The 24,823-nt window shown below is 36.2% G+C and overlaps 2 protein-coding genes across 7 annotated transcripts in view; one reads left to right on the top strand and one right to left on the bottom strand.

Moving 5' to 3' along the window:
• LOC122976244 overlaps positions 1-24,823 on the top strand; it is a 1,153,509-nt gene that overhangs the window by 472,511 nt on the left and 656,175 nt on the right. The window lies entirely within an intron of this gene.
• On the bottom strand, positions 5,426-24,746 carry stat1a (signal transducer and activator of transcription 1a). Of its 6 annotated transcripts, none has more exons than XM_044344646.1 (25): positions 24,628-24,746; positions 21,525-21,655; positions 20,853-20,997; positions 20,667-20,762; positions 20,429-20,512; positions 20,149-20,227; positions 19,839-19,930; positions 17,859-18,010; positions 17,523-17,681; positions 17,328-17,420; positions 16,621-16,680; positions 16,510-16,530; positions 16,217-16,307; positions 15,941-15,982; positions 13,786-13,875; positions 13,405-13,503; positions 12,158-12,293; positions 11,239-11,294; positions 10,399-10,493; positions 10,163-10,302; positions 8,832-9,020; positions 8,645-8,720; positions 8,469-8,565; positions 7,051-7,092; positions 5,426-6,089 (listed from the first exon to the last, which is right to left on the bottom strand). In XM_044344646.1, the coding sequence occupies exons 2-25, from the start codon at positions 21,650-21,652 to the stop codon at positions 6,060-6,062; spliced, it is 2,292 nt and encodes a 763-aa protein (XP_044200581.1). In that variant the 5' UTR covers positions 21,653-21,655; positions 24,628-24,746; the 3' UTR covers positions 5,426-6,059. The 6 variants fall into 6 exon arrangements, with proteins under 6 accessions (XP_044200581.1, XP_044200577.1, XP_044200576.1 ...); XM_044344642.1 differs by having other exon boundaries at positions 10,399-10,496; XM_044344641.1 differs by having other exon boundaries at positions 20,429-20,515.

The raw sequence follows: 24,823 nt of genomic DNA on the forward strand, positions 1-24,823 counted from the left end.
AAATGTATTGATGATCATTTTTAAGAGTCATTACTGATTAATGATCAGTACAGTTATAATGCATCTAATATCTGCATTAAACGTGGAGTATTACTCTTCATTGATGAAGCTTTGGCTCCCCAGTGGTGAAAAGATAAACTGCATGCTGTCAGTTTAATGAACACAGATGACATTACATATTATTCAAACGCTATAAATATTGATGCCAATAGTGATATTGATCTTTCTAAACTTACTCATATGTACAATCAGCTTGAACCACTGGGACAGAGAGACCAGTAGTGCAATGTCTTAGAGCATTTCAGTCTTTTCTCTGGACATTGGCTTTTAAATTAACTGTGTCTCTCAGCATTGAAACTTCTACAGAGTCATCTGCCACCTCAAACCATTTAGACACAGAGACTGGAAGTCTACTTGGTTAGAACTTTTCAGTCTTCTGAAGATTCACCTTCAAAATACACTCAGGCTCAAACTCAAAACCTGAAAATCTCTGAAAAGCCACTGAACACAGACACAGAGCCAGTTTCACTGACGCTAATTGTCTTCTCTTTTAGGTGTTGACATTCAAAATTCATAGAGTCATTAAAACAGTCCTCCACAAACTTAGCATTTGTTAACTCATGATGGGCATTTAAAAAGAATCAAATAAAACAGATAACATAATTTTTTTAATTAATCTTTACTTTCCCCTGTAAGTCTGGGATTGAACCAGTGATCTTCTAGCTTCAAGCCCTCTTCTCTAACCTTTACATCATCAGCTTCCACCATCCACCCTAGCAATAAAACTCCCTTGAATGTTGACTGAGACAGAAGTCACACCAGCTACTTTCACTACACTGATTGATGATTGTAGGAATTTATAAGTTTAGTTCTCTGCTTCTAACTTTCAAGAGATAGAAGTTAAATGAACCATTTGAATCTAGCAAAGAGTAGAAAACAGTTTATTTTATTTAAACTGTACCACCTGTGGGAGGAAGAGGTGTGATGTCATTGAAACAATCTGATGACCAGGAACACAGTCAGCCGGGCTGGGAGAAAAAAAGAGAGCTAAATTTATACTTCATATTAATAATCATTAAATATTTAACATTTGTAATATACAATATTATAAATGTAAATAAGATGTAGTGAGATTGTTGTATTTGTGCATTACTACTGCATTTTGGTGATGTTTAAACTGAATATAGCACTTTTTAAATGTTTTGAAAATGTCTTTTAAGTTACAAGTGGAAGAGTATAAACACATGTGAGGCATTAGGAGTCACGTGACAGTGAAGCTGATAACATTAACGAGGCTCTGCTTCATTTAGATGCACCTGAGTTTGATGATCAGTGGTGACTTATACTTCTACTCCCCCACATTTCAATATATGTTCCAAATATTGTAGTTTTTCCCCACTACATACAATAGTAGACATTTTATACATATATAAAGTAGTTGGTTGGTTAGATGTTGATGATTAGTGATAATAATCCAATAATATAATATATACCACTGATAGACAGAGGCCATTCTGCTGCATAATGTCTTTTATTTTTAATACTTACTTGATCTCTGTGTGCCCGACTGAGATGTTGTATCTTACCATTACATTTGGAAACAGGATGATATGTTGGTATTGAAGAAGAGGAGTATCAGCTTTGTCAGTTATGTGAGCTAAATGACGCAGAAAATGAAATACATTTTTTTTGTATTATGATTACAGAAAGTAAAATGATTAGTTCATTATAGAAAATGTTCACATAGTTTTTTTGTTTGTTTTTTCTGTGTAAAACGTTTTTTCTTACTACAGACAGTTGCAGCAATGATTTGTTTCTGTTTGGAACATGAATGTCACCACACTAAGATAAAAATTCATTAATTAATTCATATATAATTTAGGAGTGCACTGCTACTTTTTTACTTTTTTTCATTTTGTCAATTGTGAAGATGTTTTGCTTTTCTTAATCAATTAAACAGAGTTTGTTTGGATTGTGGAGTGATTGTCTGACAAAACAAGCGATTTGACGTTGTCACTTTGGGATTTATGAAATTATAAATGTAATTTTCAATTGTTTCTAACATTTTATAGACCAAACAATTATTTGAGAAAATAATTAGCAGATTAATCTACAGTGCATCATTTTTTCTGTGCTTGTTTGCACCATATGTGATCATTTCAACCATTTATTGATAGTTGATTTATTTGTTGATCCAATCACAGATACAAAAAACATCCCAATACTATAAATAATTATATTTTAGGTTATTTAAATAAATAAATCTGCTTCACGTTAAAATAAACTTTTTAATGATTTTCCGTCATCTCACCTTACGTCAACGTGACGTAGATTGTAAACAAGGATTTTAGCTACACGTTTATAGTTTTTAAGAGTATTAGCTGTACTTTGAATAACAATATGTGAACTGGACTGATTTAAGCGTTAAAAATAACACCGTGTTAAAATTTGCTCAACGCACTGCAAGTGAAGAAATCAAATAGACAAAACAAGGAAATTAAGAAAACTTCTTCATAAATTTGACAACACGTGCGCAGCATTTAGAAAACGCACTGCAGATACCACAACACATTACAGAGACGACGTGTTTCCAGAGGACACTTAAGAGTGATGAACACGTCAAAAACTCATAAGTGAAACGTTGTTAAAACACAAACGAGGCCTTTTTCCTACTGTAGTAAGGCCATGGATGTAATATTAGAGCTCTTAAAATCCATCCATCCATGAGTAAGGCAGACAACAAGCTTCAACCGTTTTCAACTGCTGTTTCCGGTCAAATGGCGCTATCTGGTGGACAAGAGCACAAACTACAAGCACAACTGCAGACAGATTATTAAACCAGAGATTCTTAAATTTGTATTTTATAATATAATTTGTCCATACTGTTTTTAATACATGTATTTTCTTTTATAAAATTATTTTATGATTTAGTTTCTTTTTTTATAACTTAAATCAGAAAGATGAAAGGATATTTAGTCTCAAAAACATATTCCTGCCCTGAAAAAAAAGAGAAAAAGGTTTTAGGCCTACAAGAAAGCAATGGTAAGTAGAACACTGATGAGTAATTTATTGATTTCACTAACATGCCTTTGGACTACAATGTTTACCTATGAATAAACATGAAATTAAACCAATCTCACTTTGTTTTAAAATACCTTGAAAGAAGTTTATATCAATTTGCATTTCAACCTTGAGAGGAAAAGCAGCTGATCCAGTAGTTTAGGTCAAATGTGTTGTTTTGGGTTAGAAGTTAGAAGTTAAATTGGTCTTCAAAGATAGAGCAGATCTTCCATGTTGTGTCAATAATCCTGAGAACTCATAGAAGACAGTCCAGTATTTTTCTGGTTTTATCAAAGTCATCACTCTCTGTCTTTATTTTATTGACTTTTTCCTCCATGAGAACTTCTTGACAATAACAGAGACCCTTTAATCTTCCCACCAGGTGGCTTCTTGCACCCCTGACGGATTCTAATGCAGACTGTGATACACAAGCTATGTTCCCTTGTTTCTTGTATTTCTGTTTAACAGACTGTAAAAGTCTTGTTTGGTAAAATTTGAAGAAAGATTTTGTTTTTCAAAACCTGCATGTTCAACATGATGGAAATAAAAAACACTTGTTAGTTTGGATGAAGTCTGACAGCAGAAGTCCAGGTGTTTTATTCATCTTTCAAATAAAGTTTTTTTTTTTTAAAAAAAAGAAGATAAAAATCTGAGTTTTTAGCTGATAAAGTAAACTGGAGAACTGTACTTGGATCTGTAGATGTGAAGGTTTCTGTTGGATGCTTGCAGCTCTGTGTGCAGTCTGTGTTTGGATGTTGAGCTGTGAGGTTTTTACTTTCTTTGTTTCCTCTCTCAGCTCCTCATCACAAACCTGATCTGACCTCTGACCTGCTGATTCTCACAGCAGAAGAAGACAGATGTCTGTATTCACTTTGTTTGCAGAAAGTTAGTTCTTCCTGGAGAAGAAAACACTTGCTTTTTGTCCAAAGCAGATTTTCAAAATATTAGTATTAATATTCATGATTTATGTAAAAATGTCACTTTTCATTAAAAGCTGAGTTGTGTGAACATTGTAGAAATGAGAAACTGACCCTGAGTTAAACTACTACTACTCTTCTCCTACTTTCCTTTTCTTTCTCTCCTCTCACCCTTCTCCAGTCCTCCTCTTTTCTATCTTCCCCTCCTTTAATTTCTAAATCAACGTCTGTGTTGTTAGTCATGTGTGATCTAAGCAGATTCAAGTCTAAACTTGTGGAAAAACAAATCCTGAACAGAAAACTGTTCAGGATGTGAGTTGGAAAAAGTCCAAAGCTGGTGGTCTCAGAGCAGCACACTGTCAACACGCTGTAAAGCAGCAGAGGGAGCTCACCAGCTGTTTGTTGAAACCTCAGCAAACAAAAGAAAATCACGAGTCACTAAACTCTCCCACACCTGACGGGCGTCATTCCGTGTTATTCTATTATTACCGATAATCCATGTGCTGAAAGATTTAATGTGCTGATAAATAACACACTGTCAGCTGTGAAGTGTTTCACAAACCTCTCCACGAAGAAAGCTGCTGCACTCTGAGATCAGGAAGCAGCCTAAAGAGAGAGAGAGATTAAGATTTAAGACATATAAAACATCTTTTTATGACATTTGTAAAGATATTTCTTCACATCAATAATTGCACTTCCTCCTTTGTTACAGAACACATCACAGGTCAGATGGAAATAATCTCCTCCATCAGAGAGTCAGAATTAAAATCAATAATTCACATGAATCTGACTTTTGGACTCTGCAGTTTCTTCTCACACAGACATGAAAAACAAAAATGTCTGAAATACGAATGTAACGAACAGACGGTCATCTTTCCTCGTCTAAGGAGGAAGTTTATCAGCTGATGTTTCTGTTTGAAATGACGACTGTTTAAAGAAACTCCATCCAACAACAACACATCATAATAAATTAGTTTCTCCAGCTGAATTAGATTAATTTTCCACAAACTAGAGAAAACCATGTCCCTTTAATGTAGAGAAATCAAACTCTACTTACTGAACTTTTTCTCATGAACTTCATCACTCTGCAGCTCTGTTGAGTCTTGAGCAGGTCTGTGTAGAAAAGCAGCTTTGTGCTTCAGTTAAAGCTGCATTTTCATCAAATTAATTTTAACAACGCAGCTTCTCGTCCTTCATCTGTGTGTGTGTGTGTGTGTGTGTGTGTGTGCAGTCTGACTGGTTGGACTGAGTCTCAGAGTAAAGTTCAGATGCTGAAATGATATTAACACATGAAACCTCATCATGTGAACAAACAAACACTCAGCTACTGTTTGAATGTCATGAACATAAACTGCAGATCAGGTGTGAGTGTAAAACTTTCCACAACAAGCATGATGATGATGATGATGATGATGATGATGATGATTTAGAGGTAACTGCACCAAAACTGAGTCTTCAAGTGATTTAATGGCTTTAGCAGTTTCACTATTAGAATACTTGATACAATTGAAACATAATGATACAGTTTAAATAAAAAGTTAATGTTGAGTGTTACAGGAAACAAACAGAAAGATGTTTACATTTTTCCAGACACATAAAATGATACCATTTCCCATAAGTCATTGTGTTTTCATAGTATTTCTGCTACAAAAAAAAAATTAAAAAAAATAAAATCAAATTCATATTTTTTTTCAGCCACAGTCGCTGATCATAAATGGTAAAAGAAGGCATGCAAAATCACATTCATTACGCTCACAGCTGGGATTCGAGAGATGGTTCCATCTCACATTTGATAAAAAGGAAATATAATATATACAGAAAATAAAGAGACAGAAACAGGCTAAGGAGGGAAAGTCGTATCTCCGTTATTCCTGCGAGGTGATTGGTTACTGTACTGACCTGTATGCACAGCTAGAAAGATCTTTAACACCAGATTTTATATAGTTTCAAGGTCCTTATAACACCTTTACTGCTCTATAGTAGAGTATTACATGATCAACTGAGATCTCTACAGAAACAAACTCTCTGAGAAAGCACAGCAGTAAATGAAGAGTCGGATGAAGTGAAGCAACTCGGTCGGCCTCAGTTTTGCTCCTCAAAGTCTGCGCTCATCTGGAGGGAGAAGAAAAGGATTGTTGTTTCAGTTACTTGTGTCAATGAATTGGAAGAAAACGAGGAACAGAGACGCAACGTAAAGCAAGATGTGCTAGAAACTAAAGTTTACAAGCAAAGGACAGACAACTCTCTGTTAGTAGAGACAACAGTTAATATATTATATGTTCACAAGTGACTTTCATGCTTCAGAAATGCAGAATATTAGTGTATTTACACTGTGTATTGTTTCTTTGTCTATGTAGAGGAACGACAGATCACCACCTCATAAATGTGAACTGGAATATACACAATATATATTAATTTCTCCTTTTTGTGTACAGATTGTCTTCTACAAGAAAGACTACAGGATATGTTACTTACAGAGCACATTTGCTGGTTTGATTTAAAGTTGTGCGTCAGTAATTTTGTGCTGCACTTTAATGAAGTCGGAAAACTTGTGATAGATTTTTAAAAATTGTCAAAACTGAAGCAGAAGAGGCTGAGACATCCCGACTTTTAGTCCCAAATATGGATCCAGTTCATAAAACACTGCATTTCCCACAATGCAACTAGATCAACACTAATCCTACACAATTACCAGTGAAGGCAGACAGTCTACATTGTTTTTTTTATATTTTGAAGATTGATTTACTTGTTTGTACATTTAAAAAAAAAATCATAAAAGATTTAAATATTTGATAAGTGCACAAATATATTCACATCAAACATTTATACAGGAGAGGTAGAAAGTTAAAAGCTTTTACCAAGATCTCTTCCAAAAATTTGAATTTCTTTGATCTCAGGATGCTGGAGACTGACTTGGCTGCAGCTTTTTGTCACATTAACCAGTCGTATTCCGCATAAACTTTATGTGTAAAATCAGTGGAGTGTCCTTTTCAGTGAGCGTTATAATACATGCAAAAAAAAAAAATCCAACCCAATATTAGTATAGAGCAGAACAAGTTAAATCTGCATCTACCTCATCGTCAAACTGTCCTGCAAGTCCAAGCAGATTGTTGGTCTGAAAGTAGAGCAGAAGGAGGAAAACAGAAGCAGACAGACAACAAGATTTACAGCTGGACAGACGGACGACAGAGTCTTGCACTGAGTCCATTTATTTTTTGGACAACATGAAAGAGAGAGAGAGATTTTATTGCCGTTTGCACAAGTACAGAACAGTAAAGGTACATTGCAATTCTTGTGCGTAACTCACCGAGTCAGCTTTTAAAAAGAGGTGAGGAAAGGCAAAATAAATAATAGATACACGCTATAGAAAAATACACACTATGAGTTATTGCACTATGAAAGTGACTATGGACAATGACGCACAAAGGGGAGCGCCATCTTTTTTTTTTTTTCTTGATTATTAACAGCAGCTGGACTGGTTTTATCTATTTTTAACATGTTATCAGGTTTGACTGGTGTTCAGTGGGGTTTGCCCTCGAGTGAATGATGAGTCATTAAAAATATCTTTACAAGAAGAAAAAGGAGAGAGACTTTTAAAGCAAAACTTAAAACTCATCTTTTAAAGAACTTTACTTTATTTTGACCTCACCAATTGTCATTTTATTTAATCTCTCTTTGATTAGTCTTTAAATTTTTACATACAAATGAACGTCTGTTACATTCAAGCTCTTGCCAAACACGTTAACACAATGCTGATTAAGCCTGTAACCGCCAGATTAATCTCTCTGTATTTCACAGTATAGCAGAGTTTTTAATCTGGTGTCTATGGGCAGAGCAGGCCGAGCGGCTAACTTCCGATTAGCTCTCTGCTAACCTGAATGTGCATAAAATAATTTAATCTTTTGGCTCTTCTAGACTTTCCAACTGTTATCGGACCGAATGGATCAAATTCTGATGGTGAAACAAGTCATTTCGCAGGGGTTGTGTGACGCTCAAAACAATATATCCACCGTTTTACAGCCGCAACAGCAGCGACGGAGTAAACTACAGCGAAGCCTTTGAAGTAAGCGCGTCGACAGTGTTATTGTAATTACTCTCACTGCCAGAAGGGGGAGACAAAAGTCCCGCACTCCAGCTTTAAGTCTCGCATCTTGTCTGTTTTGTGAAGCACAGTGTATCGCATCTTTTTATTTCAAATATGCTACAAAAATAAACATTTATTATTATAAAAATGCTAATATACGTAAGATAACAATGCAAGAACAGAAGATAAAAACTTCCTTCTACTAAAGAGGAGAAAACAATGAAGACATGGAGGGAGGGAGCTTCTGTCTATCGCTCTTTATTCATTTTTATTTATTTATCATTTATTTACTTCCCCAGGTTGTGTGCACCTGTGCAGGTGGCAGGTTCAGACCCACGCAGGACTCTTTGACAGCTTTATTTCAAGCAGAGCAGCAGCAGTAAGTGTCAGTGCAGAGCAGAACTCACCACAGCGTCGATGTCTCTCGGACTGACGTACTGCTCCAAAGCCTTGTAGTCGTCGGGAGACATCGGCATCATGTTGTCCTGCAGTCTAGACGGGTGTCTGGAGCAAAAAGACAGAAGAGGATTCATTTTAATTCTATGTAAACTGTTAATAAATCACAATATTTACTGCTGCTTACACTTCTGAGACAGATATGAGCTCCGTCTTCATGTAGCCGCTCTTCTCTGTGTTCTCCACGTCCATGGGCTCCGTAGCTGAAAGTTAGATACACATTCAGCTTTAAAACTTTAAAATGTGCGTATTTTTTTAATAAATTAAACAGTCATTGTGTTCAGTCATCAGCTGGGTGGAGTTGTGTGTCTTACTCTCTGAGGGTTTGGGGTAGTACTTCCCGAAGGCCTTGTCTTTTGGGATGTCGGGGTAGAGGAAGCGGAGCGGGTTCTCTGGGATGTTCTCAGCTGCCATCACCTTGTAGGTGCGGATGATGTCCGGCAGCGAGACGGCACCAAGCTCTTTCTTTGTGTACGGCTCCACCGAGTGGTAGATCGGCTTGTCTGAGTAGAGAGAGAAGAGAGAAGAAGTATTGAGTGATGTAGCTTATTCCTCCGTTGTTGTCCAGAACTATTAAGAACAAGTCAATGACCCACACTGCTGCACCATGAACACAAACACTGTAGTTTGTTGTGTGTTATTCCGCCGCTGAAAATAGTCCCCAACACTATTTCCTCCTGTTTGTTTGTTAAAAACTCGCGTCCAGCTGTTTTAGGAAGTTACTGATCCTTCACTTTTAAAGATGAAAATATATATTTTCTTATCAGTGTCTGTTTATATGAAAAGAGTGAACTACAGCTGCAGAGATTAGTCGATCAATCGATTAGTTAGCAACTATTTTGACAATCGAATCATTGTTTTTGTCTTTTTTGAAGCAAATATGCCACAAAATTTGCAGGTTTCAGCTTCTCAAGTGTGAGGATTTGATACCTTTTCTTTGCAAACTGAACATCTTTGGGTTTTGGACTGTTGGTCAAAACAAAACAAGACAATTTTAAGACGTCACCTTTCATTCTGGGAAAATTTAACGGGCATTTTCCACTATTTCTGAGATTTGATGGACTAAATGTTAAATCAAGAAAATAATTAGGACATTAATCAATAATGAAAATAATCATTAGTTGTATTTTTAGAGGAACAAAACACAAAGTAAGAGTCAAGTAAGAAAAATCTGATGTTTTTTTGTTTGTTTGTTTTTTACAAGATGTCAGATATGATAATATTTCAAGTGCATGATTATTTTGGAAAATATAACAGGCATCTTTCATTATTTCCTGAGATTTTATGGACCAAAAGTTTGATCGAGAAATTAATCGGAACATTAATCAATAATGAAAATAATAGTAAGTTGCAGCCAGAACTACAAGAGTGTTGAACACAGTTTAGTGGTCGATGTTTTTAAGTACGTAAAATCATAAATAACTGATGTTTTGAATGTGGTTTCTTACAAAAAGGTCAAAAGTCATTACAATTCAACCTCTGGGCACCATGAATATCTGTACCACATTTCATTATGAACCATCCAATAGCTGTTTAGATATTTCAGTCTGCAACCACAGAGTCATGCTGCTAATATGGATTTAAAAAAAAAAGCTAAATATGGCTGAAGAGACACTTTTGTCTTATTCCTGTTGTGTTTGCTCACCGTGCACGTCGTGTTCGATCCAGGTGAAGGTGATGGCTCCCTCTTTGCTGCTCTCACTGAACCTGAGCAGGAAGGTACCGGGACACTTATTGCTCAGCAGAGCCTTCTCCCTCTCCTTACTGATGAAACCCATGATGGAGCTGCACAGAGACAGAAAGATATATATTTATTATTATTATTATTATTATAGCAAAAAATAACACGATCATTTGGATTCAAGATGCGAGTGCACTCACCCATCGTTCCAGAGGGAAAGCAGGTGTCTTTTGATCAGATCCAGGATGCCTTCGATCCACAACCAGAAGGGAAAACTTTTCTCGTTGGCACTTTGCTGCTGGACAAAACAAATTACATTTATCATGTGGAGCCAAAACACACCTGAACTGGACAACAGAGACACAAATCTGACAATTCTGTAAAAATTTAGGAAACAAAATATGTTTTTTTACAGGCTGCGAGAGGTTATAATATATTAAAAGCCTTTACATGTGAATGAACAGCATCTGATGGAGCAGAGACGACAGATATCTCAAAAAATATGAAGAAATTCTGTTCAAGCTCATACTTAAAGCAGCTACAATTTATAATTTTTATAATAACACTGTATCAGCTATAATTGATATTTTTAATAATAATAATAACAATGTATGAGCTGTCAGTGTGGCTCGTAGTGATGAACCTACAGAGAATTATCAGTGACTCTGCAGCTCCTCTCGGCTTTACGGAGCTTTATAGTGAGTTTCAGCTCATTGTTTATCTGTCTGGCTGCAACTTTACTGTTCTGGTTCACTCTCAGCGCTCTCATAACGTCGTTTTCAGAGAGAAAAAGCTGTAAAAAGCCGCTGTACACTACCTGCTCAGCACCAAACAGCAAACAAACACAGTTAGCTGTAGCTGTAGCTGTAGCTAAAGAGCCAGATATTTCCCTCAGGAGTTGGAACTTTGACCTTGTTTAGCACAGACATCCGACATCCAACAGTATATAAATGACAGAAAACCACAAAAAGCTTGATATGTCCCCTTTAATGTTCTGTATAAAATGATTGCCCCCCTGTGGTAGAGGAACTGTTTCTCACCTTGCAGAACTTTGTCCAGGGGATTTGTCCCTCCGGGTTCCTCTGAGCTTTGGCTCCTGCAGAGAGAATCACCGTCAGGTCTCATATTACATTTTTCTGCCTTCAGTAGTTCAACAGTGTCCAAGATCTGCAGGTATCTGAAGTACTATTAATGAACAGTAAAGGTTTGTTGAGTTTGACGCAGATGAAATAGCTCTGGTTGTTGTGCTCATTGGGCTTCATGCAAGAAGCGTTTGTATGAACAGATTCTTTGGAGGCACGTGCGAACCTCAGAGAGTTGACACCACTTCGCCACGTGCGAGTGACTTAAGAGAGTTTGTAGTATGCTTAGAACTTTCTCTTAGGAATGAACTAAATTTGTGAGTCATAAACAGATAGTCTGACTGTCTTCATAAGAGGTGAAACTTGATTAAGAATTATGAAGCCTTAATCTGAATTAATTTGAGTTTAAATATGATACAGAAATCAACTAAAATAAAATATATAACTAAAAGAAACTTCATGCAAAATGAATGTTCTGTTCATCATGGCTGCCTTAGCACAGCTGTACAGCTGTTAGTCGACTTGCAGAAATAATAACTCTAAAATCAAAATATTTCTCAGATATTCATGATAAAATTTAAGCTTTGAGCTGATAATCTTTCTCTAACAGACATCTCCAAACATGAGACACACGTCTTTTCTATTCTAGCTGGTAGTTAATTACTTGATTACATTGCAGCTGTGAAGACGGTTGAGGTTGTTTTGTTTATCTCATTCTAGTTCATGTTGTTGCTGTAGTTTTACTTCAGGTAGTTTGTGATTTTGTGTTTAATTCGTTCATTTGATGCTTCTGATCTCTGATGTTTATTGTCCTCGTTCAGGCTCTAGTTGTGGTTGTTGTTCTAGGTGAGGATGTGGTTCTGGTTGCGGTTCTGACCGAGCAGCTTGTCTGCCAGCATGTTGAGCTGCTCCTGGTTCAGGCCTCGCTTGGTGACGGAGGAGAACTGCCAGCTGAGAACCTCAGAGAGTTGACACCACTTCGCCGGTGGAGGGGAGAGGAAGAACTTCAGGTTCTGTAAAAAAGAGAGAAAACACAGAAAACTACATTAACAATAGAAGACGAGTTTGTCTATAATCAGTATCGGTATTGGATTTTTAAACCCAATACAAATACAAAAAAAACCCCCAAAAAACACACATATACAAACCAATTTTCATTTTCATAACACAAACAAACATTTTGGTTAAATTACTCACTTTCGGTTATGAATGAGTTGTGATTTCTAAGGTTAAAGAAATTATAATTCAATGAAATAATTCAATTCTAACTTTTGCTTTACTGGAAATATATTATTAAACAAATAAGGATCCAAATTAGATAAAAACATTTAAAAAATGGTCAAATATACATAAATAAAATACAGCCTGTTAAACTGTTAAATTAACTGTACTGTGATTTATCTGCCAACAAATATATTGATACCAATAAATCCACACATTCACCAAAACAAATTAAAGACTTTTTTTGATTTTGATTTGTATTTATTAATCATCTTTCAACCTTATTGTTTGATAGTTCTGCTGTTTTCATTGTTTTTTGTTTTGCGTGATAATGCACCTTAAATAAATGTTGATCTGACTTTTGATTACAGCATAAAATGCAATTTACGACCTTTTTTCACAATCATACTGGTCAAAGAAAGACAGAAATACTTTATTAACTATAAACATTTATTGACAGTTTTGTCAGGACTTCCCAGCTGAATATAACAGTAATTCCTAATAATGTAATTAATGATTTAACGAGACCTGGACCCAGATAAGTGGCAACAAATTGATGAATGATTTACCAATCACAAACTAATTAAGTTAATTTAAGTTTTTGCTAAACTCTTGCTTTGTCCACTGTGACTGGATGAGCTTCCTAGCTCCTGTAGCTCACAGCAGTGACAGTGTTTGACTAAAACACCACAAAAAGTGGAAGTTTATGAAGCAGAACGTCTTCCGACCACATAAAAAAACATTTTGTAACTTACGCCGCTGTCTACAGAAGGAAAGAGGAAACATTCAAGACCTTTTCTGTGATAAGCAAACAATGGCCAGTAATATCAGCTCTGTCGATGTATTGGTCGGTCTCTAATCGATACCTGTTTTATCTGATTTTATGTGTGTGTGTGTGTTCACCTTGGGCTCGGTAGTCAGCATGTTGTACCAGAGGATGGAGGCCCAACCGCTGGGCAGCTGGCAGACGTTAGAGATGACCACGACAGGCAGAGACATGGCCTACAACAACAACAACAACAACAACACATAAACAGAGATAAACAGTCATCAACACACTCACATAATATCTGGAGTCAATAACAAGCTCAGTATTTATTCTGTTCTCAGGAAGATAAACACCAAAACACAGTTGGTATCCGGATAAGTGTACAAGTGTTTTACCTTTGAGTGGATCATCCTCTACAACATATTGATCTTTGTGTGAATAGAGAATTCCCACTAGAAGTCTTTGTTTGTTTGTTGTTTGTTCAGGTTCAGGTTGTCGTGTTTGTATCGTCTCACCTCCAGTTTGATGTCGAGTCCGGACTGGTTGAGCTGAAATTCGGACTCGAAGCTGAGCGAGTGAAGCTCCTCGGTGACGATCAGAGGACCCTGAACAAACACACAAACACCCACACTCAGTTTATTTATCAGGGACAATGCAAAAAACCACTGTAACAGGTGACAATAACATGATACAGATGTGTTGCATATAGGATTTCTAGCCAAGGATCATTTGTGACCCCTGTCTCTGGTTAGGCTTTCTACTTAAAAATAGTCACATCATTATTACCAAAAGCACATTAGTTAAACTGAGTGTAAGTAAGTGTATGTTCCCTAATTCATGGCAATACTGGATGTGTATTAGGGATTTGCAGAGAGCTCAGTATTTGTATTTGTATTTATATTTGTTGAGGCAGCAAAATTATTTGTCTTTGTATTCTAATTAATGTGGAAATAGGCGTTGTTGTGGATATTTTAAGCAATAGTCTTAATGTCTTAATGCTGAAAATGTTTATTGAAAGCACTTGGCCAAGTGGAGAACCAAAACCAGTAAACACCAGAGTGTTTTGTCCGAGTCTTTATCAGCCTACAATATGAAAAATTAGTCTGATTGGTTCACTAGTTTCTAAACGAGGGACTGCACTTTACCCGTGACCGTTTAAGTCACGTTGCATGTAATTTCAGCGGTATTGGTTTGAGCGTCCACCTATCTGTGTTGTTTAGGGAAGCCTCCTCTGACCTTGGTAACCATGGCAATGCTGATATACCCTCTATCAGAGAGGTTTCTGCCTTCTTCCCCAAAACATCACAGACAGCTGAAGTCTCAAGGAGAAGATATCTTAATCTCTGATTTAAGAGTTACAGTGTGACCTCAAGGCCAAGCTTGACCCAATGTAACCCAATTTGTAACCTCTAAAGATGTAACAATCTTGTTTTTATGTTTTAATTTTCATTACAATTCTACTTTTAGGATATTAAAAGGCAGCCACAAATCTTTGCACTACCTTCATTCCCACTAATAACTCAAGTTTTTGCACAATAACTTGTATATTACACTGATATTGTACATATTTGTGTGTATATGTATATGTAACTGTATCTTTCTTGTAAATATATCGTTTTCCTTTATTTTTTCCTTTAGTTCTACTTTTTTATACATTGCTCTATTTTATTGTTTTATTCTATTTTAATTTAACATATCTGATTATTTGCATTTCATTGTGTAATCCTATATTGTATAATTGTATTGATCTCACTCGTATCATCTCTCATACTGTTGCTTTTTCTAATGTTTTATTTCTATATAATATTTGAGTCAAGTGCAAATTTCCACTACAGTGGAAATTCGAGTCGTTAAGTATCATAAATTTGCAATCTAATCTATTCTACAAAGAAAAAAATTTGATTGTATAAACTTTTATATGCATCTTGTTGGCCTAAAATTGGTTATGAATGTGTGAAAAATTAGGAACATTTGTTTTTATTACTGCAACATAACAGACATCTGCAACATCAACTCCAACAAACTTAATATTAAACATTTTTTATGATGATTAATAGAGCCTACAAATAATCGGTGATATTATTCAGCACTTTATTAGATTAAACATGTTGTATAATAAATACTAAATAACACAAATCTTAAAGTTACTGTTTGTAGGATTTTTTTGTGATTATAGCATCTTTTCAGCGATTCTTTTTATTATTTATAAGTGCTCCTGGGATCTGTGTCGTTCTGTATTTTACCACTAGATGGAGCCACAGTGAAAGACTTTAAATAAAACACAATAACTTTAAGTTAAATTAAAATTAACACTCTCACAATCTCCAGAAAGACTCAACACACACTTTAATATTTCATTACAAAGCAGTAAAAATATGGTTGTCAATAAAGTTTCCCACAGGACTCAAATGCATCATGAAGTATTGAATGATCTGCTGCTTGTCAGTGAGTTTTATGGTGATTTTATTATATAATGTGGTCTGTTTTTATATAGATTTTCTTGTTATTTTGTGTATTTTAAGGCCAAACTAGAAACAGGAGTTGCAACTAGCTTAAGCTATATATATATATACTTAATATACTATATATACGATATCCATTATATAAATAAAATGGATATCTTTTTGCCCATTTATATATCAAGACCCTCAGAGTTTTATAGGCTCTTACCTCATTTGTTCTGTTTCCGGCTACTTTCTGCTCTTTCAGTTGCTGCATAGTGAACAAAATAAAGTTAAAAAAACGTGACTTCCTTTACACAAAAGTTTCAGTTCAACAAAAACAATATAACTGTTCAAATGAGTGATTTTCCATTAATTTCTAGTTCCTTTTATTACAATTCTGTTTCACAATTTCTACTTTTCTTCTTTTTCTCTTATCCTACCATGAAATAACTTACCCTGCTCATTAAACCTAAACAATAAAAAAACCAAACATCCGTCTTACCAAATGTCTGAACTCTGCTGCCAGGCTGCCGTTCGACTCCTCCATGTTCATGACTTTGGTGTTCGTACCCAAAATGTTGAATTTCCGAAACCTGATGTCAGACGGGCATCGATCAGGAGTCGTTAGCAGTAATTTATTCAACATTTATTGTCATTTAAATATTTCCCAGAGTGAGAGGGAATGCTCTTTTCTCCTCAGTTTTATTATTCACGGTCCTAAATTTTGTTTTAGTGGAAGTATCATCAAGTATCATTATTTTTTTTTACATTAAAATACATGTAAATGAGACGTACCCTTTCTTTTCTGTGACATCCCTGAAAGAAGAGAAGAAGAGGATGTGAGATTTATTCACGACATATTTCAAGACATGCACAAAAAAATGAACCAACATCTTATCAGCTTACTTATCAAACACAGCCTTGACTTTGAGTTGGTAGTTAAACTCCTGCAGCTTCACCAGGAACCTGAAAAGGAGGGCACGAGATGCTCGACTGAGACAGGAAGTTGAAACAGAACTGCAGAGCAACAGCAGGCTTGATAAAAAAAAAAACCCACTATTACAAATATTTCTGTATTTAAGAAACAGGACAACAAGATTCCAGTGTTTCCTTCATTTTGCAACTCATCTGCTTTACAGAACAATTTCACTTTTGCTCTTTGTTCCTTAAATTTTCGTGACATGTTTGCTGCTTTTATGTTTATTTGAATAACAGACATTTTCTCACAGCTAAGCAGGAAAACCACAGGTGTGAATAATAAGATAAGGTGTCTTTAACCCTTCGCAACAGCCCAAACACTAAAAAAAAAACAAATGTCAGACCTTTTTTTCTTGATCTTTTATCAGTTTTTATGATGACATTTGCTGCTGATTATTTTTCTGTTGATTAACTTAATTATTTGACTGATAATTTCAGCTGTAGTTCAGTTTGTTAGTGGCAATGAAGCTATTTATACAAAAAAAAAAAAAACGGTTATGATGCTCTTTAAGACTCGAGAAAACAACCCAAAAATGTTCAAAGGATTGTGGGAGGAAGTCTGGACTGATTCTTCATGACTTATAAAGCTTGTTGTGCTCACATGAAGCTCAGTTACATGTGTTTCTGTTTCTTACCGGAGTTTTACAGTGAACTGAACGCCTGTTTTCAACACCAGGGGCCTCTGTGGGTGGGTGGGCATACAGGGCTGCCTCTCTACGACCAGAGAGCTACACACACAGAAAAATAACACATTATTGAAGTCTGAGTCTTAAAACAAGGTGAAATAATAACCGTAAGTTATAATAAATCAATTATAAGATGGTCTTTACTTGGAGAGGAGGTTCTTGAGGAGATCCAGAGCTCGGGTCTCCAGGAAACTTTTCTTCTGCGTGATGGGGTCGCTGTCGTAGGTGAACTTCTGCTCCAACTCCTGCAGCTTCTTCAGGTGCTGACGGACCTGCTGGAGACTCTCCGCTACTGCCGTGAACCTGCAGGACGAGGGAACGTGAAGAAGAAGAAGAAGAAGACAAAAATGAAAGAGTTAAAAGAAGAGACAGAAGATGAAAAGAGAGAGAAGGAACAGAAGGAAATCATGTGTTGGGGACTATTTTTAGCAGGGGATAAACACACATTTGGTGCTTGAGTGAGTATTTCCAGTGTCTCACCAGTTCTGCAGCTGGTCCACGCAGGCGTTGGGCGGACCGCCGATACAGGCGATCTGCTGCCTCTGCTTCCACTCAGGCAGCTCCTCAGAGATCAGGTCCGACAGTAAAGTCTGAGTGACGTTCAGCAGGTCGGACAGCTGGCTCACCACATCCTGACGAACAGCAGAGAAAACAGACGTTACACACATTTTTTTTCACATCTTGAATTCGTCAGCTGCACTAGATAAACAATTCACACAATGTTTTTGGCCTGACATAACTTCAATCTCAACATCACACTTCTAGAAATGTGTCGTATGTCAAAGAGGATGGAGCTTTTGCGGCAGGAGCCTCTGTAGTCTAAAATTATAATTGCACTGTGTATGAGTGTTACTATTTTATCTAGATCAAGATGAATTGTTCCTGTCTTGTACTGCAACTCTGCAATATCAGCAGACTTATCAGCTAAAGTTAAAGGAAGTTCAGTATTATATTTGTAAAGAGGAAGATGTAGAAATTGAAATCCGTTGGGGACAGTGTGAGACATATTATCTGGGGGTCAGTTGGGCAAGATGGCCGTCTGTATTTTGATAGATTAAGAAAAGAACTGTAACGCCCACTTAAGGTGTATAAAATCCTGTTATAAGCGCTCCACTGGGAGTCTTTTTCTTTGTAACCTCATCCTGTGTGTTGCATTGTGAAACACAATAAATACTCCGGTCTCTATTGTTTAATGGTCATTAAGAAGAAATTTTAGAACACTGCAGGGAAAAGTTAAGGTGGTTAATGGTTTTGCCTGCGACTCAGCTTGTCAAGTCGCCAGTGACTGGTTTTAGAACATAAAGGCACCTCACCTGTTTCAACAGCAAGTCAGTTACGAACTATCAGCTGATTGAAATGGCAGGACGGAGGAAAAGAGAGTCTCACATCTCGTTTTTTTTTTCCATGTTTTCGCCGTTTCATCAATACTGGAAATGCAACTGTAGCAAGTATCTCACCATCATTATCCTCAATCATATTTTAGGACGCTAGTTAGAAGGGAAGTACAGAAAGTTGTTGCTATGGAGACGATACACCGTCTCATCTAGTCACTTTGGTGTAAACTGGCAGGTTTTGCAAGCGGTTGCAAGTTTCAGCTCGTCTCGTTGTGAATCTTTGGTGTGAACTTGGCGTTAGTCTCTGTAAGATGAGAAATTGTTTTTAATAATTTCTCAGCTGTATGAACATGTTCTCACCTGCTTTAAATGATCTCTCATTTATAAAATCACCTTACGATTCCCCTTAATGTTTACGATCATGATAAAATGATTTCAACTTTGTCTGATACAGTTATTTGTTTATGTTTTGTATCTTAAATCTCTCTGTAAAACACTTTGTTTTTAAATGTGCTCTATAAATAAATTTGACTTGCTTTATTCCTCTTGACTTTTTTTATCCAGGTAGGTTATAATTTTGTTATTTCATTGTTACACTTTCTTACTAATCCTCTTACAGTTACTGATCAGCTGATTGCGGCATCATTGTTTTATTAATTTTGTGTGTCTCTAATATTCCTTTTTTTTTTTATAAATTCATGTTCTATTTATTGCATTTTTCTATATTATCCACTGTATGATGGCTTCTTGACCTCTCCTGTCTCATCTCTTTTACATCTGTTTTTATCTTGTTTGTATGAACGCAAAGTAATAAAATATACTTCACAGCATGTTTTAGGAAGGTGTGATATATATCACAAAGCTGTTATTATGAGAGTCGTGAGTTAGGAGGGATTTTCCCTTTTTAGGTTGTTACATTTAATTATCAGAAGAAGAAGAAGCAGAAGAAGAGAAACTTTTCAGTAACTCACAAGAACAAAAAGAACAATAAACGATATAATTTCAATACTATAATCAGTGAATCAAATCCATGTTTGATTCATATTTAGATTTACATTTATTCCCCCAAACGTTTTATGTGTGTTCACAAGGTCCTGGGTTCATTTCTTTGTTTCTGTCTGCTCACCTGTCGTTTGCCTTTCAGTTCGAAGCACATCCTCCCCAACAACATCTTCTCTTTCTCCAGCTCCTTCGGTGTCATACCGTTCATTTCATTCTCTACAGGAACACAAAAAACATAAACAATCAGAGTTCAGCTTCACAAACCAGCTTCTTTGCTTTATTTACGTGTTTTGCCTTTAGGAATTATAAAGCATCTGTCATCCTTGCACAAAATATATGATCAAGATTGTAAAGATCAGGAAATTTTCTCCAATTTGTGACGTCATGGGGACTAAAAACCTCTTCTGTAATGAGGAGGAAACATTTTTTCTCACCTCTGTTCTTCAGTGTGTTGATTTTAAAGTCGTATTCATCCTGCAGATCTTCTAGATTTTTGATGTTTTGATCCGCCACCTGATTTGAGAAGAAATTGGATCCATTAATAACATTTTAGTGAAGCCGGACTCGAACATTCCCCCAAATACTAACATCTGGTCCTCTGAAAACACTTTTACTGCACCATCTGTTGTCTGTACGCTTGTTGCTTTAACTTAATGTGCTATTTATATTTGTAGTGACAATAACAACATCACTTCTTATTCCGTGACGTCTTACTTGGACTCGGTCTTTCATCTCCTTCACTTTGTTGTCCAGCTTCTGTTTCTCCACCACCATGGCCGACACCGTCCCCTCGCCTTCCTGCTGAAGATATAAAGAACAAAGGAACACATGAAATTATGTTTTCAAAGGGCGCTAAATGTGTCCGGCTGAATTACAGGAAAGAAATATTTGATGAAAGAAATATTTAGAGGACATTAATTTGTCCGTCTTGCACTAAACTGCAGATTTTTACCTCGGCACTCTTCGCGCTGGCCAGGATCCTCTGCTCCTCCTTCAGGTTTCTGGAGATGATCATGGCCATGTGGACCGGATCTTCCTGGAACCGATCCTGGAACGACAATCACTCCATATAACTTACTGAATAAAACTGAGTCCTGATAAAAAAAAAAACCCGCTGCGTACGACGCCGGGGTCTGACCTGCAGGTTCCTCTTGATCTTGCGGATGTTGTGCTGCAGCAGGAAGTTGTTCTCCAGAGCGAAGCGGCTGTGTTGGTCGTCCAGCTGAGCCAGGAGGTCGTGGAAACGGACGGTGGCCAACGAGTCCTGGATGGCCACCGTGTCCCTGAGGAGACAGAGACAGAGAAATTATTTCCATTATTGATTATCCAATTAATTCTTTCAGGCATAGAATTAAAAAAAAAATAGAGAAAATTGCATAATACATAATTCAAACAATTAATCAATAAGAAGCTAATTCTATAGTAGCACTGATAAGATCTGGTGCAACTTAATGACATCATTAATTTTAATATTTTCATAAACTCATAATGTGCAAGGATTTTTTTTGGTTAAGAGAATCATTGTTTTGTTTACAAAATGTCAAAATAATTTAAAAAAAGCTCATCACAAAGTTTCATCTGACCAACAATCCAAAAGACATTCAATTTACAATAATGCAAAACAGAGAAAAGCAGCAAATTCATAGAAGAACCATGTTTTTCTATTTAAAGATCAGTCTTTTTGTAAAACGCTTTGTATCTGTAAAAAAATATAAAAAGATAAAGATATAAAAAGGTATAAAACGATATGTAAAAGATGCAAAGAGCATAAAAAACGCAACCAAAAAAGCTTGCGTCAGTGTCTTCTTACCAGTCGATGCTCTCGATCCACTTGCTCAGGTACTGTCGGATGTCCATGGGGAAGGAGTCGTCGTACAGCTGGTCCACCTGCTCCAGGTACTTGCAGTCCAGCATCTGAAGCTGGCACCACTGCGCCATCGTCTGGTGAACAACAGCAGCTTCATGAGCATTCAGGGTTGACGCTTTGTGACGGATCCTGCCTAACCTACCTCAAGTCTATCGATGCTGGTGTGGTGATGAGTTATTATTATACTCTTGTGTGTCCATTAAGGTATCTGGGACATTGTGGGTTTGGCAGCCGGCTGAATTCAGAACACCGGGGCGTAAAGCTCCCGTGGGATAAAAGGTCAACTCCAAGCGTTGACTCATCCCAGCCAGCAGCCGCAGACTTTTGTTTTTCGTTTGACTCTAGTTTTGTTTTTACTCCACAAACACTTACACTTCATTGTTCATGCATTCACACTTCCTTCATTGTTCACACATGACGTTACCAACTGACTCGCTTCATATTTCTAATAATTTCCAAAGTTGTTTGCTGCTGTTTACTGCCATCCGTTGTATCCGTTCCTACGTTTGTCGTGGTCTAGGAGTCGGTTATGACAACTGAGACTGAAACCAATATCAACATTTGAGAGTTAAAACAAATCCAGTGAGAATTCTACATAAACATTTTCAATATCGATTACTTCACTGTGATTATCAAAGAATCTAGGTCAACTGATGATTATTTACCAATTAGTTAATCATTTTGTCTTTAATACCTCAGAAAATGGTAAAAAAAAAAAAAAAAAAAAAAATGTGCATCACAATTTTCCCAGAGACATCATTAAACGTCTTGTTTTGTCTAAACAGCAGTTCAAACCCCCAAAAATATATATTTACTACAATGTAGGACGAGAAAAAGCAGCAAATCATCACTTTTGAGAACCTGGAAGCGTCAAATGTTTGGTATTTTTGCTTGAAAAATTACATAAACGATTAATTTCCTGCTAAAAGACTTCGGTTAATTGACTAATTGTTGCATCTTTTGCAGTTTACTGCACATAATCTGATATATTTTCTTATTTATTAACTTTTTGCAACATCCTAGTATTCCCAAAGTGTTTAATTAAATATAATCTAATCCCAAAACTCTTTTTAAGGCATTAAATATATGAGAATAATGTAGTCTTATAGGGATGCAGCTTCTCTCTTCACTTACTACAACAAACCAGCTGCTTGTTTATAAGAAATCAGAACTGCTGACTGCTGAATTGTTGTGCTCCTACTACTTCCCATTCATGTCTGACTAGAAGTTTCAAAATCATAAATTGCAACAGAAACTAAAACCTCAACGTCTGAAATCTGTGACAATGAAAGTAAATTCGGGTTTAAAATAAAAGGTTAGCAGTTGAAGTTCTGAGATGCATTCATATGTTTACAGGAAATGTCAGCATCTCAGACTTTAAAGTCTGCTGAGAAACATTTTCTGCTGTTTTAAGGGAAAACATTTAATTATTAAACAAAAAAAAGAAAGATTTTAGTTTGATTCATAATTGTTGCTTTTGGAAACTTAAAAATAGATACTCAAATTAACTCAAATGGTTAAAAAAAAGTTGATTCTTCAATTAAATGGAGAGATTTGAGGTTATTGTTGCATTACGTGCCATTTAATGTCATTACTTTAACTTCACTTTATTAAACTTTTCTCAATATAAACTGAATAAAAGTGAGTGTATGAGATTATGTGTGTCCATGATAAGTTTCATTTCCCCACTAATGTCTATCTGCCTCCAGCATCAGCCTAAAAATATCCTACAACAGAAATCTGAACCCGAACAATACACATAAAATGTTTTCCGGATTAAATTCGACCTGTACTTCACATTCAATAACATTCACTGAAATAATTATGGCTAATATACTCCTGTTTTAACATAAAGCAGTAATATAGAGTGACTGTGAATGTTTTTATCTGCATAAACGAACACTGTAAAATCCAAAGAACACACGCTCTCTGCTCTCTGAAAGCTTCCTTAAGGCTTAGTCACTGATTTATAAACGACTAACAAGGTATTCACTGATGAAAAACACATTTGTGGTCCGGAGGTTTTGTACAGAGACGAACTGTTGAGGGTTAATGTGAAAGATTAGGATACGAACAGTATGTAAGGGTTAAAAAAAAAGCTTCTTCTACCAATGCAGATACCAATATTCCCAGTTAGAGAAAGGCAGAGTTTGCCTGCAGCCCCAACATCATTAAATCCGCCCCTGTTAAAGACATGCATCATCCATATTTTCCACATCTTTATGAGTCTCTAGGGCTGCGCGATGAGATGAAATTTTTGATAAATAATCACCAGTAATGTGGTCATAATGACTAAGCGGTTACAGGCAAATGATAGAACAGCTTATGCCACATCACGATATTACGATATCCAAAAACAAAGACGATATCTAGTCTCATATCACAATATTAATATAATATCAATATCTCTCATTAATAGTTGTCTTTCATAACAAACTAGAAAGTTCTACTACATAGCTATAACACATAACAAGTGTTACAATTTGCATTTTTATTAGATTAATTCCCTTCTGGCTGCTCAGGTGATCATCTCACCTGGCTTCATGCGAACCAAACTCCATCCAGATATTTGCCCTTTTAAGGATTTCCTTTATAACACCATACTTAGCTGCAGTATTACCAAAAACTAATCACTTTAACTGAATGTTTATAATCCTCTGTAGAATTCGGCCTATATAGGATTCACCTGGTATTGCAGATTAAATATAATTTCAACATTTAAAACACGTTGCACTTGATAATTTACGTTTTAGATCTTAAGTGGTGGGCGGTTACTGTCACAGTAAACCACCATGAAAAGTTATGTCTTTATGGAAATAACTGCTATTAGGTGGACTTAAAGTATAACGAACACATAAGTGAAACTTAGCGATAGATAAAAGTTAGTAAACGCTTTTCTAAGAGTTGTTTTTTTGATTAGCTAACGTTGCAGCTCAATTTTATGGGTGAGTTTAGCTTTAAGAGGCATATCTCAATAAAAGAGAGCACGCAGCGGATTTGTGCTAAATGTCGCCACTACGTAAGGAAGTTAGTAGTTAAAACTTACCTCTTAATTTAAGGAAATGTTAACAATTTTTGACCGAAGTTCAGGATTGTTTCCAGAAAGGCTTCTTCCTACATTGAGCAACTCTTCCAGACAGTTGCTCTATATCCTGTTTCTGCCGCAGCCAGTGTCGTATTAGCCAATCACCGCTTAGAATTCGTGACATGTGCCCGCCTTTCGCATGTGATAGCCAATCAGA

The sequence above is a fragment of the Thunnus albacares genome, chromosome 24 (assembly GCF_914725855.1).
Source record: "Thunnus albacares chromosome 24, fThuAlb1.1, whole genome shotgun sequence".
Lineage (NCBI taxonomy): Eukaryota > Metazoa > Chordata > Actinopteri > Scombriformes > Scombridae > Thunnus > Thunnus albacares.

Coding starts and splice junctions, on each gene's coding strand:
- stat1a (XM_044344640.1), bottom strand. CDS start 21,652: ATGGCGCAGTGGTGCCAGCTTCAGATGCTGGACTGCAAGTACCTGGAG. Junction 8,566..8,644: donor CTCATATCTGTCTCAGAAGT/GTAAGCAGCAGT, acceptor TTTTTGCTCCAG/ACACCCGTCTAGACTGCAGG. Junction 7,093..8,468: donor CGAGAGACATCGACGCTGTG/GTGAGTTCTGCT, acceptor CTCTACTTTCAG/ACCAACAATCTGCTTGGACT.